The sequence below is a fragment of the Falco biarmicus genome, chromosome 2 (assembly GCF_023638135.1).
Source record: "Falco biarmicus isolate bFalBia1 chromosome 2, bFalBia1.pri, whole genome shotgun sequence".
NCBI lineage: Eukaryota > Metazoa > Chordata > Aves > Falconiformes > Falconidae > Falco > Falco biarmicus.
This window is the reverse complement of record NC_079289.1, coordinates 56,065,316-56,079,784: the sequence shown is the minus strand read 5'-3', so window position 1 is coordinate 56,079,784 and position 14,469 is coordinate 56,065,316. Positions and strand designations below refer to the sequence as shown.

At 36.9% G+C, this 14,469-nt stretch overlaps 1 protein-coding gene across 1 annotated transcript in view; it reads left to right on the top strand.

Annotated features, from left to right (window-relative positions):
• The window catches only part of DZIP1 (DAZ interacting zinc finger protein 1), a 40,559-nt gene that overhangs the window by 21,385 nt on the left and 4,705 nt on the right, over positions 1-14,469 (top strand). The window contains exons 12-17 of the mRNA XM_056329353.1: positions 9,856-10,001; positions 10,326-10,521; positions 10,889-11,018; positions 11,214-11,264; positions 12,097-12,299; positions 12,635-12,765. Of these exons, the coding sequence (XP_056185328.1) occupies positions 9,856-10,001; positions 10,326-10,521; positions 10,889-11,018; positions 11,214-11,264; positions 12,097-12,299; positions 12,635-12,765 (857 nt within the window). The remainder of the gene's footprint in view (positions 1-9,855; positions 10,002-10,325; positions 10,522-10,888; positions 11,019-11,213; positions 11,265-12,096; positions 12,300-12,634; positions 12,766-14,469) is intronic.

Below are 14,469 nucleotides of genomic sequence, written 5' to 3'. Positions count from 1 at the left end.
TACTGTTTAGAAGTGGGAGGAAGGGATGAACCTCTGTTTACATTGTTTTGTACTTTGTGAAAATAGTTCTTTTTTGTTCTCAGTATGCAAAGTAATGGTGAGTATTGTTACTATGCCAATATTCTGCAATCAATTAATTCTTTATTTTCATTTTAAGTAGGAAAATAATGAAAAATGAACTTTGAGCAAGTAAAATATTTAAATGTTAAAAACCAGTTTATTTGAATTATTGAATTCTAATTAAATAGTGGGGGGTTATTATTATTTCTCTCAGTTTTAAAACCTGCCAAAGGAAGACAAAATTGAATTTGTCTAAGAAAATTTTACAGAATTTTTCTTTTTCAACAAATTAAAAAAGTTCTGAAAAGGCATATGAGGAGAAGGGGCAGTATACAACAGAAGCTTTCAGTAACTTAATGAGGAATGAAAAATATTCCTCATATTTTTTTGCTGATTTCCTCATATTGAAATATGCTGATTTCAAAATATTTGTTATTACAGGAATTATTAAATGAAGGAAACAAAGAGTTTATTTATTACATGGTAACATTATTTGAATAATACAGAGGTTTCTTTCTAACCTATGTAAGGTTAGTAGTTCATTGCTTGAAGCTTTTTAAGTGAAGCTATATAGATGAAATATTGCACAGAGAAAAGTAATGATATATTAAGTATAGATTATTAGTAATAGTGTTTTAAATAATCCAATTCTTTTTCATTCAAACCAGCTTCATTGCACCAACACAGTAGTGCCGTTTCTGGCTAAGAGATCTCACAGCAAGTAGCTTAACTATTGCCCTGAATTTAAGAAATTAGTTTTATGAAGATCATTACTGCTAAGTGCTTACATGCCAAGCTTGCCAAGCATTGCTTTCTTAGTGCATTTACTTTCATTTGTACTGAGGAAGAAGGGAGTTCTGTGAACATTAGTATTTTCTATACTCTTGACAATATAAATCAGCTCATTCAGATCTTTTCTGATGTCCTGCTGCTTCAAATATGAAATCTGTGACACTTCGTGAAACTTCTCAAGATAGAAAAGGCTGTTCCTGCTATTGATATACAAAAGATTCACTATCAGTTTATTATGAAACCTCAAAGAAGGTCTTTCATTCGGATTCCTTTGCTGATGATTATTTTATTTATCTCTGCAGGTCTCTCTGTCTGTCCCTTTTCTTCCCTTCTGGATTTTTTTAAACTTACCCTACCTAATTTCTGGATATAAAGGTTAGCAGAAGTTATAGCGTGTTTCCCAAGATTTTCAGGGCTCCTCAATGGAATGACTTACATACTGAATTAAGACATCATGGCTGCATCTCGTGCCATTATGAAAATGAAAGCACTTGCTGGTAACTCCTATACACAAATTTATGTAGCACAGAGCATGTCTGAAATCACAAGAGCTGTAGTTTTGCTACCAAGAAATTGCCTGCGTATGGAATATCTTCCTTTTTTTTTTTTTTTTCTCTGAAAGAAAATTAATTCTGGAAAAGGCTCTGTAATGTGAACCTCAGTACATTTTTCAAAGTTGCTTGGAAACTTCTACATCCTAGTTTTCATTCTGCACACTTTAAATCTATGTTATGAAAAGATACCTCATTTGTAATTTGGGTATCTTAGGTGTAAAGCAGTGGAATAACTGTGTTAGCCTGGTGCTTTTGTGTTAACCTTCCTTATTTCTTGTGAGAGCTAATAGTGTGCCTTGAATGCTGTCCTGGCTGGCCATTCTTCTATTTCGTAGCTAGCTGTAGGGTTTTGTGCTGATAAAACTTCAGTCTTATTTTCAAAGATTACTTCAGTCTCTCAAAAAGGCAACAGAGTAATTACAATTGTTTTTAAAAATCGTATTTTAAAATCAGGCTTTGGCTCCTATATTACTCTTAAAATGTTGATACTTGTTCCGTATTTAATCTTTGTTAGGTCAATAATATTAGATAAGGGGAAAAAAAGCAAATTTAGAAGCAAAGATATTAGATTGTCCATTAAAACCTACGTCTCAGTCTTCCAACATGGTATGGACTAAGGCTCAGCTATCATTAGGGATGTAGCTGAAGCATTTGAGGAAAATTTAGTCAAAGTAGTCTTCCTAGACAATGAACAGAGAAAAGGGGCACCTTCAGAGTTTGGTTCAGCTGAACTAAGATCTGAATTGCTCTTTTAAGTTGCCTGTGTCTCTGCGTTGACTGTAGAAGGAGTCTGAGATGACTAGGCTCCTAACTTAGAGGCCTCAGGTAAGTGTAAAAAATTCATCATATTTAAGAATATTGGTTTAAAATTAATATTTGTGCTGCTTATATGCAGTATGGCTTCCCATTGATTAGTTAAGAGAAAAACATATGAAGTGCGTTGATTCAAGGATGACTCTCAAAATTACAGGTGTCACAATTAAGTCTGGCAGCTCTTTGGATGTAAAATCAGAGTATAAATTAAATAAAGGCTTATATAATGACTATAGCCATGGCTTACGCTCCTTACATCTTTAAGAAGTGAAGCAGTTTACAGCAAATAAGTGGTACATTTTATCCTGGGTTTTCATATTGCAAGTGCAGAGTGCTCACTGTAGGCGATGCTCCACTATAGATAATTATAATACTTCTGTTCAGGCTAAAAGTTCTTTAGCATTTCATATTTCAGAGAAAATAGACAAGATTTCTCCTTTAAATGTTGGCCAAAGACTGCTTTGCCAGCAGGACTGTCAGAATATTGGGGTTTTTTGAACTAGTAGTTAAGAACAAATAATATATGATACGCTTGAAATATACACAGCCTGAATTCTTCATTATTATTAAAAATATTCTCCTATTCTAGCTGCATAGAAATTACCTTCAAATATTATTTAAAACAGATATTTAATGATTTGTCAAAGTATGCCAGGCACATAATTTTTCAACAGTATAATTATCCACTGAAGAAATTAAGGCAACCTGTACTTTTCATACATCTCATCTATTTCTCCACACATATTAGCAGGCAGAAGAGATACTCTGGGAGATGTAGGACAGCAGATACATCATTGTGGAGGTCATCTTAAGGTTGCTGGTCTTAATGATGGCTAGAATTAATATAACTGGGTTCAGGCCAGTGAGATATGGGTACAGTCATCATGCGTTAAGACTGGTGTTGGAAGCTGCCATTTGGATAGGTTCAGGCCTAAGGCTGACAGGAGCTGTTCTTCAGAGGAAAAAGGTAGGGCTATGTTTGGGACTGAGGCTGGCTGATGACATATGGGGGGGATGCATCTAGAATTTGCCACTGGGCTAGGTATAAGATTTAGCAATAATATTGTTTGGTTAGGGTCAGGTGTGGGGGCTGTTGGGGAGGACCAAATGAATTAGGATTGGAGTTAAGGGGTTTCATGCCAGCAGCAGAAGTTGGTTTATGGCAGGGTCTGCAAAAGGCTGGTATTACCCAGAGACATCTGGTTATTGCTGAACCAAGGTTTTACAGGGATCGCTGAGCTTGGGTTAGGGTTAGGCTCAGACAGACATTGATTGAAAAAGAGAGTTATGGTCAAGTTAAGCATCAGCAGAGCCTGACTGAATAGGTTTAAGTATGGAGTTGAAATTTATTTTATAGCTAAGAAAGGGGTGGAGATAAGAGCCAGGGTTCAAACTGTGACAATGAACGAAGTATAATTGGTGTTGCATCTGAGCTGAAAACTGATGTAATCTGGAAGTCCAAAGCAGGTGATCTGCTGGAGCACAAGCAGCCTCTGGCCTTGCTTCAGCCTTCTGGGATCCATTTCCAGTAAGACAAGGACACAGAATGGCTGTTCGGCTGGAGTGGGGACCTGAGAAGTGATCGGGAGCAAGTGATTTATTTGTAGGTGTGAGTCCAAAACCTGAGGTAAGCAGTATGTGTAAGTTCACCACTCAGGCTTGAATGAAAGGTAGGAGTAAGATCTGGGCCAGCAAGGTCTGACATTGAAGATGTTGGTGTAGAACAGCATCGGCTAGGATCAGCTGAACTAGATTTAGGGCTGATAAGGTAACTGGCTCTACTTAAATCAGAAGCAGCGACTACTTGTTTAAGGCTTGGATTGTGGCTTGGTGAGATTTTGGGCAAAAAGATCAGATAAAATAGAGGAGGTTACAGTAATTCAGAGTAGTTAGGATTTCAATCTGCGTCAGCAGCATTGTTTTAGATTTTAAGTTAAGCAAAAACTGCATTTAGATTTTAAGTTAAGCAAAAACTGCATTGTACAGACTTGTGGTCTGGTTGGGTAGTCAGATTTAAATGATTCCTGGAAATATTCTTGATGATATTTAGTTGCTGCTGATTTCAAGGATGCGTACTAAGGCAAGAGCTGAGAGGTCTGATCAGATGGCCAGAAGTATATTTCTGCTAAACATAAGGAGAGGGCTCCTTAAGCAGGGTGATCTACACATCTGTCAATAAACCAGAGGAGTGGTGAACCAAGCCACTGCTTATATTTGATTCCAATGTGATATTTAATAAATATCTCTTAGAATATGTTTACAGTAAAGAGAAAGAAAAAGCTTGCTTACATTGGAGAAGTTGGTGCTTCCAGATGTTGCACTCCCCTATGTCTTAGCATTTGATCTCCTCTGTTGTCATGCAGTGAACAACAATGTTACACTAACAATAATACAGTTTGGTTTTGCTCTTGGCATTGTTCTTTTACTGATTTTTAACTTCCTCTGTTTCTAGTATACTGAGGAAGAGAAGCATGTACCTTTATGCCAGATCAGCAGACTCTTTTCAAGTCTGAGTTCTGGGGACCGGGCTTTGCCTGTTAAGTTACTTGACAAAGGCTTGTGCAGAGATGAGTCAACTCCTTTAAGCAGATTGCATTTGAGTGAAGTACAGGTAAAACAATTATGGTTTAAATCCAATTACACAGTAACTGGCTGTCTAGTAGGTCCAGCCAAGAAACTCGGAGGCCTCAATGCCTGTGCAGCTAGATTAAATCCTCCCAGAACATCTCATCTGTGCTTCAGGCTCTGTCCTCCAAAACAGGCCTACTGCAGGCTTTTGGGAATGATCCCAAGCTGTGCCTGAACATTGTTTTGGAGAATGTTAGTTGGTGTAGGGCAACAGTGTTCCAGGATCAGTAGCATGGTGGATCATGTTCCAATGCCCAGGAATGCTCTGGCCACTGTTAAATTTTACCACCTTAGAGACTGAAAGACCAGAAGACTTTGTCTCTCAGAGTTTTGCTTTGAAGCGTTTCCATAAAACACACTGAAATTTGCATCTTGTTAGCATCTTGTGATGGTGTAAGAAGCATTTTTTTACAACTACTTATTTAGTGCAGGTTATATAGAAGCAAATCTTTAGTCTGGTAACCTGCTTGGAAGAGCAGGTGAGAGGCTGAATATAACCACAAGTATGGACAGCACGGAGAGAGCTGCTACCACACCTAAGTATTTACACCGCCAGCTTTAGTTCCCTTCACATGGGGAATATTGGAGATGTGACAGTAAGTGTCACTTAGTTCCATGTGCTCATTTCGTTGTGATTACCCATCACAGTGCATCCATGTTTGTACCTAATTGCATGAGAGGTGCTGAAGAGCAGGCATCTTTACTACAGCATCACTTCCTCCCCTTCTACCCATACAGTGTAGCAACCACTTGTAGTGCCAAAGGTTTCTTGTGAGGCTGGGCAAATGTATGCTGGCCCAAAACGTTGGCCAATAAATTGGTTTTTCTCCTATACTGCCAGTAGATGAATGCTGAAAGTATAATTTGCACATCTCTGCCTTTTAAACCCTAGAAGAAACTCAAGTTCTAGTTTTCATTGGAATAAATTAATTCTATTTATTTATATATAATTTGAACATTAACATTATAAACCACTGAATTTTTATTAGTCTTCATACAAGTCTTCATGCATCCCTTATATTTGAAGTCTATCAAGTTGTAAATTAACTGTACTCTGGCTTCATTGATATAAAGTAAATTGTACCTGACAGCCTAAAGAATGATAATTTCAATGTGGTTAGGAAGCTGTTTTCAGCAGAGGACATTTCAAAGATTTCTTTAAAGCACATGATAATACTTAATCTCACTATATTGGAATGAGTGAATGTTTTTTTAAAATAGGTTTTATTGGAAATTATTATATATTTATAAAATTTTTCTGTGTCTCCCACTTATGATCTCAGTACTTAATAATTCTCTGGAATAATGAGTTGATTTATTTTTTCCATATATTTTTGAGGATTTCTGTGTCTGTCCATTTCACTTGCCTCTTGTAAACTTCTAGTATCAAATCGCACATAAACAATTTTTTGAAATAAATTCTAAAATTAAAGCGCTTCTTAGGAAAAATTTATGACAGTATTCATTTACTTAATCCTAGGTGGCCTTGTCATTGTAGATTCCTAAAAACATCCCACCTGGCCTCTGGGTGCCTTTCCAGAAGGGCACAGGTTTTTTTATAGTTGTGTGATCTATCAGCCGGCCCTGTGCTGATGGCTTAAAATTCTTTTGTATCTGAGATGACACTAGACACCCATGTTTGGGCAACTACTGCTCCTCAAGTGACTATTGTATTAGGGTCTCCTCTACAAAAAGTACCACCTAAGGCAGTGAAGAGTCATGTTGCATTGGGCTTGTGATTGTTACGCAGGTTGTCAGCAATCAGGAAAGTTGACTTCAGTGTGTTTTTTTTGCTTAACTTTCCCACTCTGGACCTTGACCTTCTTCTGTCCTGTTTGTCTGGTGTTCCTGTTCTTCCTCATTATTAGAGCAGGCACCCTTGGTGCATATGCTGGAGCCCATAGAGGAGCTTTCAGAAGAGGAAAAAGGTAATGGTTGATTCAGCTCAAAATACAGGTGCATGCGTTTCTTGAAAATAAAAAGTAAATATTATTTGATACCTACAGTATTTTTCAGTGTATTTCAGTTTCTTATGTGATCTGAGTGGGCACATTCCTTGTTTGTGTCAGTCTCCTGTTTGCTATTGGTGCTTGTAAATATGATGATTTCGTTATCCAAGTTCACTGTTTTTATGAAAATCCGGCTAACTCTTTAAAACAGGTATATTCCATATGTCTAAAAGTACTTGTGCTAAGCAGAGCAAAAATTTTTGATGGGGAATACCCCCTTACCAGGAAATTTTTGGTGCTGACACTGTTGCAATGTGTGCTTACTTATTTTTCAAACTCTGCGTAAGAGGATAAGGAGTTCATATAGAAGAAGGAAGTTGCTGGTAAAGGTTGAAGCTCCCAGCTTTCATAACTGTACCAAAGATACTTTTGCAAGGAATCTAGGTTACACCTACCTCTAAAGCAGCCACAGCTCCAGCCAGGGCCGTGCAATTCTGAATGAAATGATGTAGCCCAGTGTTGGCAGCAGTTCTTCTGCTTCATCCGAGGAAAACTTAGAGAAGGCCACGTTTATGGTAGCGGAAGAGAAAGCATTGGTTCATCCTGCGTGGTATTCTTCTGAACAAGGCTAACAGTAGTTTAGATGAAACACCAAACAGCTGAATAGCATCATAATCTGTACTGTGTGCAAAAATCAAAATCAGTCTTGAACTTTATAGCCAATGAGTTTAAATTTTGAAGGAATGATGCTGTTTTGAAAACAAAATTGTTGTTTGAATACATCTGTGTGTGAGAGGTTTCCCCAGGGAAAATCCAGTGACTCTGAGCAATCTGAAATAAAGACTGCTTGCATTTTTGCCGTTCTTTCTACTATTTCTCTTGCTTGCCATCTTCTCTCTTGATGGATTGTCTTTGATTCTTCTGTTGTGCCTAAAGGCATGGCCTGCAGTACAAAAGAAAGAAAGAAAGAATGCAGTCTGAAAAGATCGACCAAGATTTTTTTGTTTTCGGTAACAGCCACTTGTAAGGGAGAGTGTGAAAATTCTTGACTTGGCATATTATTTCATAGGATTATGTAGGAGCTGAGACAGTGGACCAAACTTAAGGTCCCTTGTCAGCAAAGTTGTTAAATCTAGTATTTAGTTATTTGTTGTTTTGTTGTTTGGGTTTTTTTTTAAATGAGTAAGGAAACAGTTCCTTAAATAGTTGGCTCTGGCAAAGATGATTTGGCTTGAGTTAACTAGCAAGAATTAATATTGTCATTACTTAGGATAGTGCTGAATAGTCTTGTTGCCCATATTAGTATGTAGTAATTATGAATTTAAAAATCATTTTAGATGGATCTATTTTATTGTAAGGATTAAGATCTGAAAGGGGCAAGATTTTCAGAAGGCTCCTTGGAGCCTTCCACTTTAAAATATGTCACGTCTGGCTTTCTGGGAGGATTTCATACTGCATAATGCACCTCTTCCAGACCAACCAACATTTCCTCACCAACCAGTAGTTTGCCTCTTCTAGGACTTGGCTCTCCAGCCAAATCACTTTTAATCCCACTTCTGTCAGGAATTGAGTTGTCCACACAGTTCCTAAAGCCAGGTAAGATTTCAGCCAGATCCTGTCCTCTTCAACACAGATCTCTTACTATGGTAGCTGGACTCTTTTTTAGTTTTCATTACTTACAGTTATTTCCAGGATCCATCAGAGGTCACTTCCTCAAAACAACCTAAATATCATTTGTGTATCTTTAGGCTTTTTTGGATACTCTTCAGGGTGCTTATCTTTCCCTTAAAGAAAAATGAAAAGTAAATGAAACTGCTTTTTAAGCAATCATTGTTTATAAATAGGAAAAGCGGCACATTTGTTTTGAAAGAAAACATTTGAAGGTCACAATATGGAATTATTCCTTCATTTATGTCCTTATCTGTGGGCTGGCAAATGACTCTGCTGCCTGGTGAAGCACACTGGAAAGAGACAAACTCCTGTCCAAGATTTACCTTTTTTTTTTTTTTTTTTTTTTTTGGGGGGGGGGGGGGGGGGTGTGCGAAGCTGGGAGTGTGGTTTGCAGCATGCTTTCCTGGGATGTTGTGTACCCCTCTATGTACGCTTTGCCAGCTGTGCTGACCACTGCCAGACAGAAGCAGCAACTATGGTCCCACAGATTATTGGTTCTCTTAGTCTAAGTAGCATTCAGTAAAATTTTATCTTTCTGGAGACACTTTATAAGCAGGTTCCAAATGTGTATGCTTTGCTGCTTTACTCCCCCGTATGACCCTATAATACTTTGGCCTACCTTAAATGTCAGCCTTTAATTTAGATGGAAGAATCTGTCTAGGTGATTTTCTTGCATGAGGGGTCATGTCATTACTGACACTTAAAGCAAGGAAAAGTGATAGAAACTTCTTTGTCTGCTTTTAAGTATGTATGATGTCATAGACCTGCATAGAAGAAAACACAACAGAGAACTTTGTCCTTGAAAGAGTTTTGAAGATAAGTATTGTCCGTCATGTTTTTTCTGTGAAACTGTCTGCCTCAGGCTGAGATTTTGTCTTTAGCAAGGCTTTTGCAAGTGTTACTGCTTTCCAAAGATTTAATTGCAGTAGATGTTTTTTATCAGAGAACATTACATTGTGTGGAGCTTTTCTTGAGAACAAGCTTGTCATATTCCTGTCCTAATTCCTGCTGGAGTTCAGCTTCGATTTGAAATACCACTTTTAAAGAACTTAATTATCAGAAGATAGTCTTTTGTTTTCAGAAGTTTCCAAGTACAGTTCTAAAACTAAAGATCTTTGTTGCTAAATATTCAGGCATATATGTTTACAGCGATTCTGTAACAAGAAAAATAAAAGATATTTGTGATGGTGAGCACAAGATGCTGAGGTTTAGTGACCTGGCTTCTATAAGCTAGCCCAAGATTTTAAAAAGAGTGCAACTCCATGTAGAAAAAAAGTGCACATGTATGTCTATGGTGTTTCTAAAAAATGCATGCTTCAGTGCAGTTGTCTTGTGAACTGTGGCTTTTTCAAATGTCTCTTAAGTGCATTTTTCCATTCTTATTTCAGAAATTGATAAAAATGATTATAAAACAGGTAGAAGTAACTACTATTTAATAAATGCTTTGAAGACTGATCCTTCTTTAACTAAAGAATTACGAGTTGTTTTGGAGCAAGCACTGGAGGAGAAGCTGGAATCCTTGGGAATTAAAGCAGTAAGATTATTTTGAGTTATATAAAAGAGGGGTCATCTTTGTCCCACTTTTTTGCTCTTTCACTCTTGTGCCACAACCCTCAACCTATAAAATCCAAAGGTAAATTTCCACTTGTTATAAAGAAGTGTAATTCATTAACCTGAGAGGATGGCCCTCAAATTACAGCTATGGAAAATATGGCTACACCTGTGAGCAGTGTTACCAACTTCTATGACTTTTCTACAAGCTTTGTGATATTTGAAGTTTAAAAGAGTGTATGTGATTGTAGGATATAAATCCCAGAAATAATAGCCCCTGTGTTTACAATACAATTTGTTTCCTTAGGGTGTTCGTGGTATCCCAAATGATCGCTTAAATAAAATTTTGCGTGCTATTGAATCTGCTAGAGAATGCAAACAGAAGCAAGAGCCTCACATTCACCGAATTCGAGAACATCTTGAACGCCAAGTTAGCTTTAGGGTTGAAGAGAAATCATCATCTTGTAATAGACCTGTTTCCTGTCCTCAACTTCCTTCAGAAGGTTAAAATGGTGTTGTTTTGGGTTTTTTTTTCATTCTCTTATATTTTGTAACTGCTATATAAGGTTTTATTTAGCAACATTTCTGTATAGCTGCTTTCATAATGTTTCATATAAATATTCTATATAGTTATGGCCAACTAAACAGTTTCCTTTAAAGGGTTCTTGACATTGTGTTTAACTGAAGAAATCTTAGCTCCTATATTGGCAAGATACATGGAAACTCTGAATTGCTTTGAAGAAAAAAATTTACTTTTTTCTTCTTTGTTGTAAAACTATAATCTGCAGCAGACATCTTTAATTCTAGAAATTAAATATAAAAGATATCAAACATTGTTTCTAATAATGAGATAGATAACTTTTCTTGTAGATAAACAGAAGTTCAATCAATTGGGAATTTTATCATCTGTCACACCACAAAAAACAGTAAAACGGTCTTCAACAGCTGTCCGCCCAGCAGAACAAAGAACAGCCGTTGCTGAGAATACATCTACCCCAAAGTAAGAAATGCTATTCTCATAGTACTTATACTCCAGGTGACAATCCTATGAGTTTGGAGTGTTTTGACTGATGTGAACACTTCCTGCTAATGTAGTAAGAATTGAGCAAAGAATTCACATTACTTCTATGTAAACTTCATGCTTGCTTACTTAGCTGACTGTTGGCCTTGAAATAACTTGTCTTGTTACTTTTAGATCCAGGAAGCTTTTTGGAAATGGAGTTTCCAGAAAGACATCTAGCATCACGTATGTTTTGTTCCCTTATATTTTTTAAGAAAATATTTTTGGTGACAATATTCACATGCTTGCCACACAAAAGCTATTATTAAGCTAAAATTATAAACACTTTCTGGACTGTGTATTTGGTGTTCTCTTTTAAAGTATCACTCCATTTGAGTGTGTTATCGCAATCCCTGAAAGCACATTCTCCTTTCAGTAGATGTATTCTTTGTTATAAGCTAGAGAGGGACATTCAATAAAATCAGGTACTGTCAGTTCCCTTAGTTTCATTCTCAGATGCTTTTTTTGACCCACTTAAAAGCATTTAAAGACATTGGTGACCCAATTTTTTATGTTCATTGATATTTTCTTACTATGACAAAAATTAAACACAGTGTTCCAGATCCCACTCACATCAGGTACATTACTTTGCGATTTCCTAAATTCCTAGAAAAGTCCTAAATTATTTTCAAATAACAGAATGTCAGAACAGACCTTCTGTGGTACAGATTCCTTGCTCCTGAACTTGGTTTTCCCTGCTGATCCATGCAAGCCTATCTTTGTTTGCCTGGCAAGATTTGTAATATATTGGTCTGTTCTTCTGTAAAGATAGTTGCAAAGATGGAAAAGAATAGTCTATAAAAGAGGTAATTTTGTGAGAACATTCTGAGATTACTTAGCAGCATGATTTCTTTTAAATAGTTTTATGGATAGTTAGAATTTTTGGGAGCTCCTCTTTTTTTCACTGAAGAAAAATGTGTATTATTGGAAAGGAAAATACAAGGAAGCTTAAATATGTACATAGCAATGCAGTCACTGAAATCCAGTAAGTCCTCTGATTGTATGTGTTTTTGCTTAGAACTCCACCATTCAGTTCAGAGGAAGAAGCAGATGAAGATGATATTAAACAGTCTCATGTATCACCAGAATTACTGCAAAAGCAGTCAAAACCATCAAGCAGCAAAGTCATTGCTTTTCAGAAGGCTTCTGTCAAAAGCGATATGGATGGGACGGAGGAAAGTGAAACTGAAGAAACTGGGACACCTGCCAAAACTTCAAAAGGTTTTTCACTACTTTTGTATATGCATTTGTTGATAATATCTCTGTGTTAGAAAACATAATGAAGGCACACTGTCTAGTCTTGAGTGTATATATATTTTTTGAGCACTTCATGGGTTTGGTAATGTGTTTATATTAATAATATTAATACCTAGAGGGGTCAGTTCAAATGCAGTGTGTATCGTGCTAGTTTATATCAATGCAGAAAAAGAGACAATCTCTGCCTCAGAGAGACTTCTTTTACTTATTTTTACTTTGTGGAAGATTTCTAGAGGTTTTACAGTAAAGTCCCTTGCTTGTGAATGAAAACTGTCAATATAATTTTTTATTAATTTTAGGAACAGTTATTCAAAAACTTACCGAACAAGTTGGAAAGAGTCTTTCTAACCATGCCAATAAGAACAAACCAGCTGGAGGGATTAATGTTGCACAGGCATTTATTAAAAAAGAAGAGGTGAAAGAACTGAAGGTATCACTTTTAATAGTCATTATTATTTCATTAAGTAATTGAACTATATATTTATCTGGGTTTTGTCATGGTGAAACCGTCTTGATGCAGGAAGAACTTAATTCTCAAAGGCAGTTTTGGAATTACAGCTAAGTAGTCTTTTTGGGTACGTCTGTACTGGTATATAGAAAAGTGCTAGCAAGTGAGCTGAGGCAAGTGACCACACTGCTTATTAGCTTATACCGTGACTGTTTTGGATCACTACAGCTAGCCCAAAGTTTGGGCACAATTGGTATACTTTTTATTTCCTATTGTAGCAGCATAGAAAGAGCCCTTCTTTACTTGCTTTCCTAGTATCTTGTTTTGATGGAGGAAAAAAATAATTTGCTTATCTAATATTTAAAAATATTTTTAGAGCTTTATCTGATACAGGAAAAATTCTGGTTGTATGGTCTTTTTCTGCTGCATCTATTTACAATTATACACTTTTCAGACTACATCAGGTCTGTCACTGATGTCTATCCATTGAGTATGGCATGTGTTCACAATCAGAGTACTAACACAACTTATTCTTAACTCCTCAGGCTCCTAAGGTCTCAGTCTTCCCCTCAGTCTAGAGTTTTATTATTGGTAAATCACTTTGATGCACATTGATATTTGCCTGAAAAATGTTTAAAAGCAGCAAAAGTTACTCCAAATCAGAAGTCAACAGCAGATAGTGGTTTTTATTTAATTTTTAGTAGTTATTAGATTGAAGCAGATGGCCAGGTACTAGTTCTAGCATTCAAGAAAGTATCTTTTCACTAAATAAACAATAATTACTGAGAATCCTGTTACCCATAATAGAACTGATACCTTAGGGCTTCCTGACTTCCAGTTAAATCTGAAATTTATCACTCCTTCCAGAAACAGTGACACTACTATTTCAGTTTTCAGAAAGGGTTGGTTGTCTTAATCAACTTTAGCTGTAATGATAGGGTAATGACATTTAGCCTATGTGCTCTTAATTGCCACTGGTGACACCTAACTTGTCCATTGACTGTGTGGGAGCTGCAAATCGCACCAGACTCAAAATCATCAACTCGGATATGACTATTACAGTGTAATTTTCTGTCCAAATATTACTTTCAAATTCTCTGCAATGTCAGATGACAGAAGACTGTAAAATCTTCACAGTTAAATTTAAGGGATGTTACATTTTGTAAAGATCTGTAGATGGTGGGCCACTATGTTAAGGAATTTGGGCTTCAAAAGCAAAGAGCTGTAGCAAAATAAGCCTTAAAATCTATGCTTTAGAGATGCCATAGTTTTCACTGGTAGCCTCTTTTCCCACATCTTTTAAGCCCCTGAACCTTAAGGCAGGGACTAGGCGAATGGAGTCCCTCTCGTTGTGGGTGATGAACAGGTTCAAGACCACCAGAGGAACCTGAACATACTTACGTTCATGGGACCTGATGAGGTGCTGCCCAGGGTCCTAAGGAAATCAGCTAATGTAGTTGCCAAGCCACTCTCCATCATATTTGAAAAGTCATGGCAGTCAGACAAAGTCCCTGACTGAAAAAAGGGAAACATCAAACCCAGTTTTTAGATCAAACCCAGTTTTTAGAAGGAGGACCCTGGGAACTACCAACCCATCAGTCTCACCTCTGTGCCTGGTAAGATCGTGGAACAGATCCTCCTGGAAGATATGTTGAAACATGGAAGACAGGGAGGTGATCAGAGACA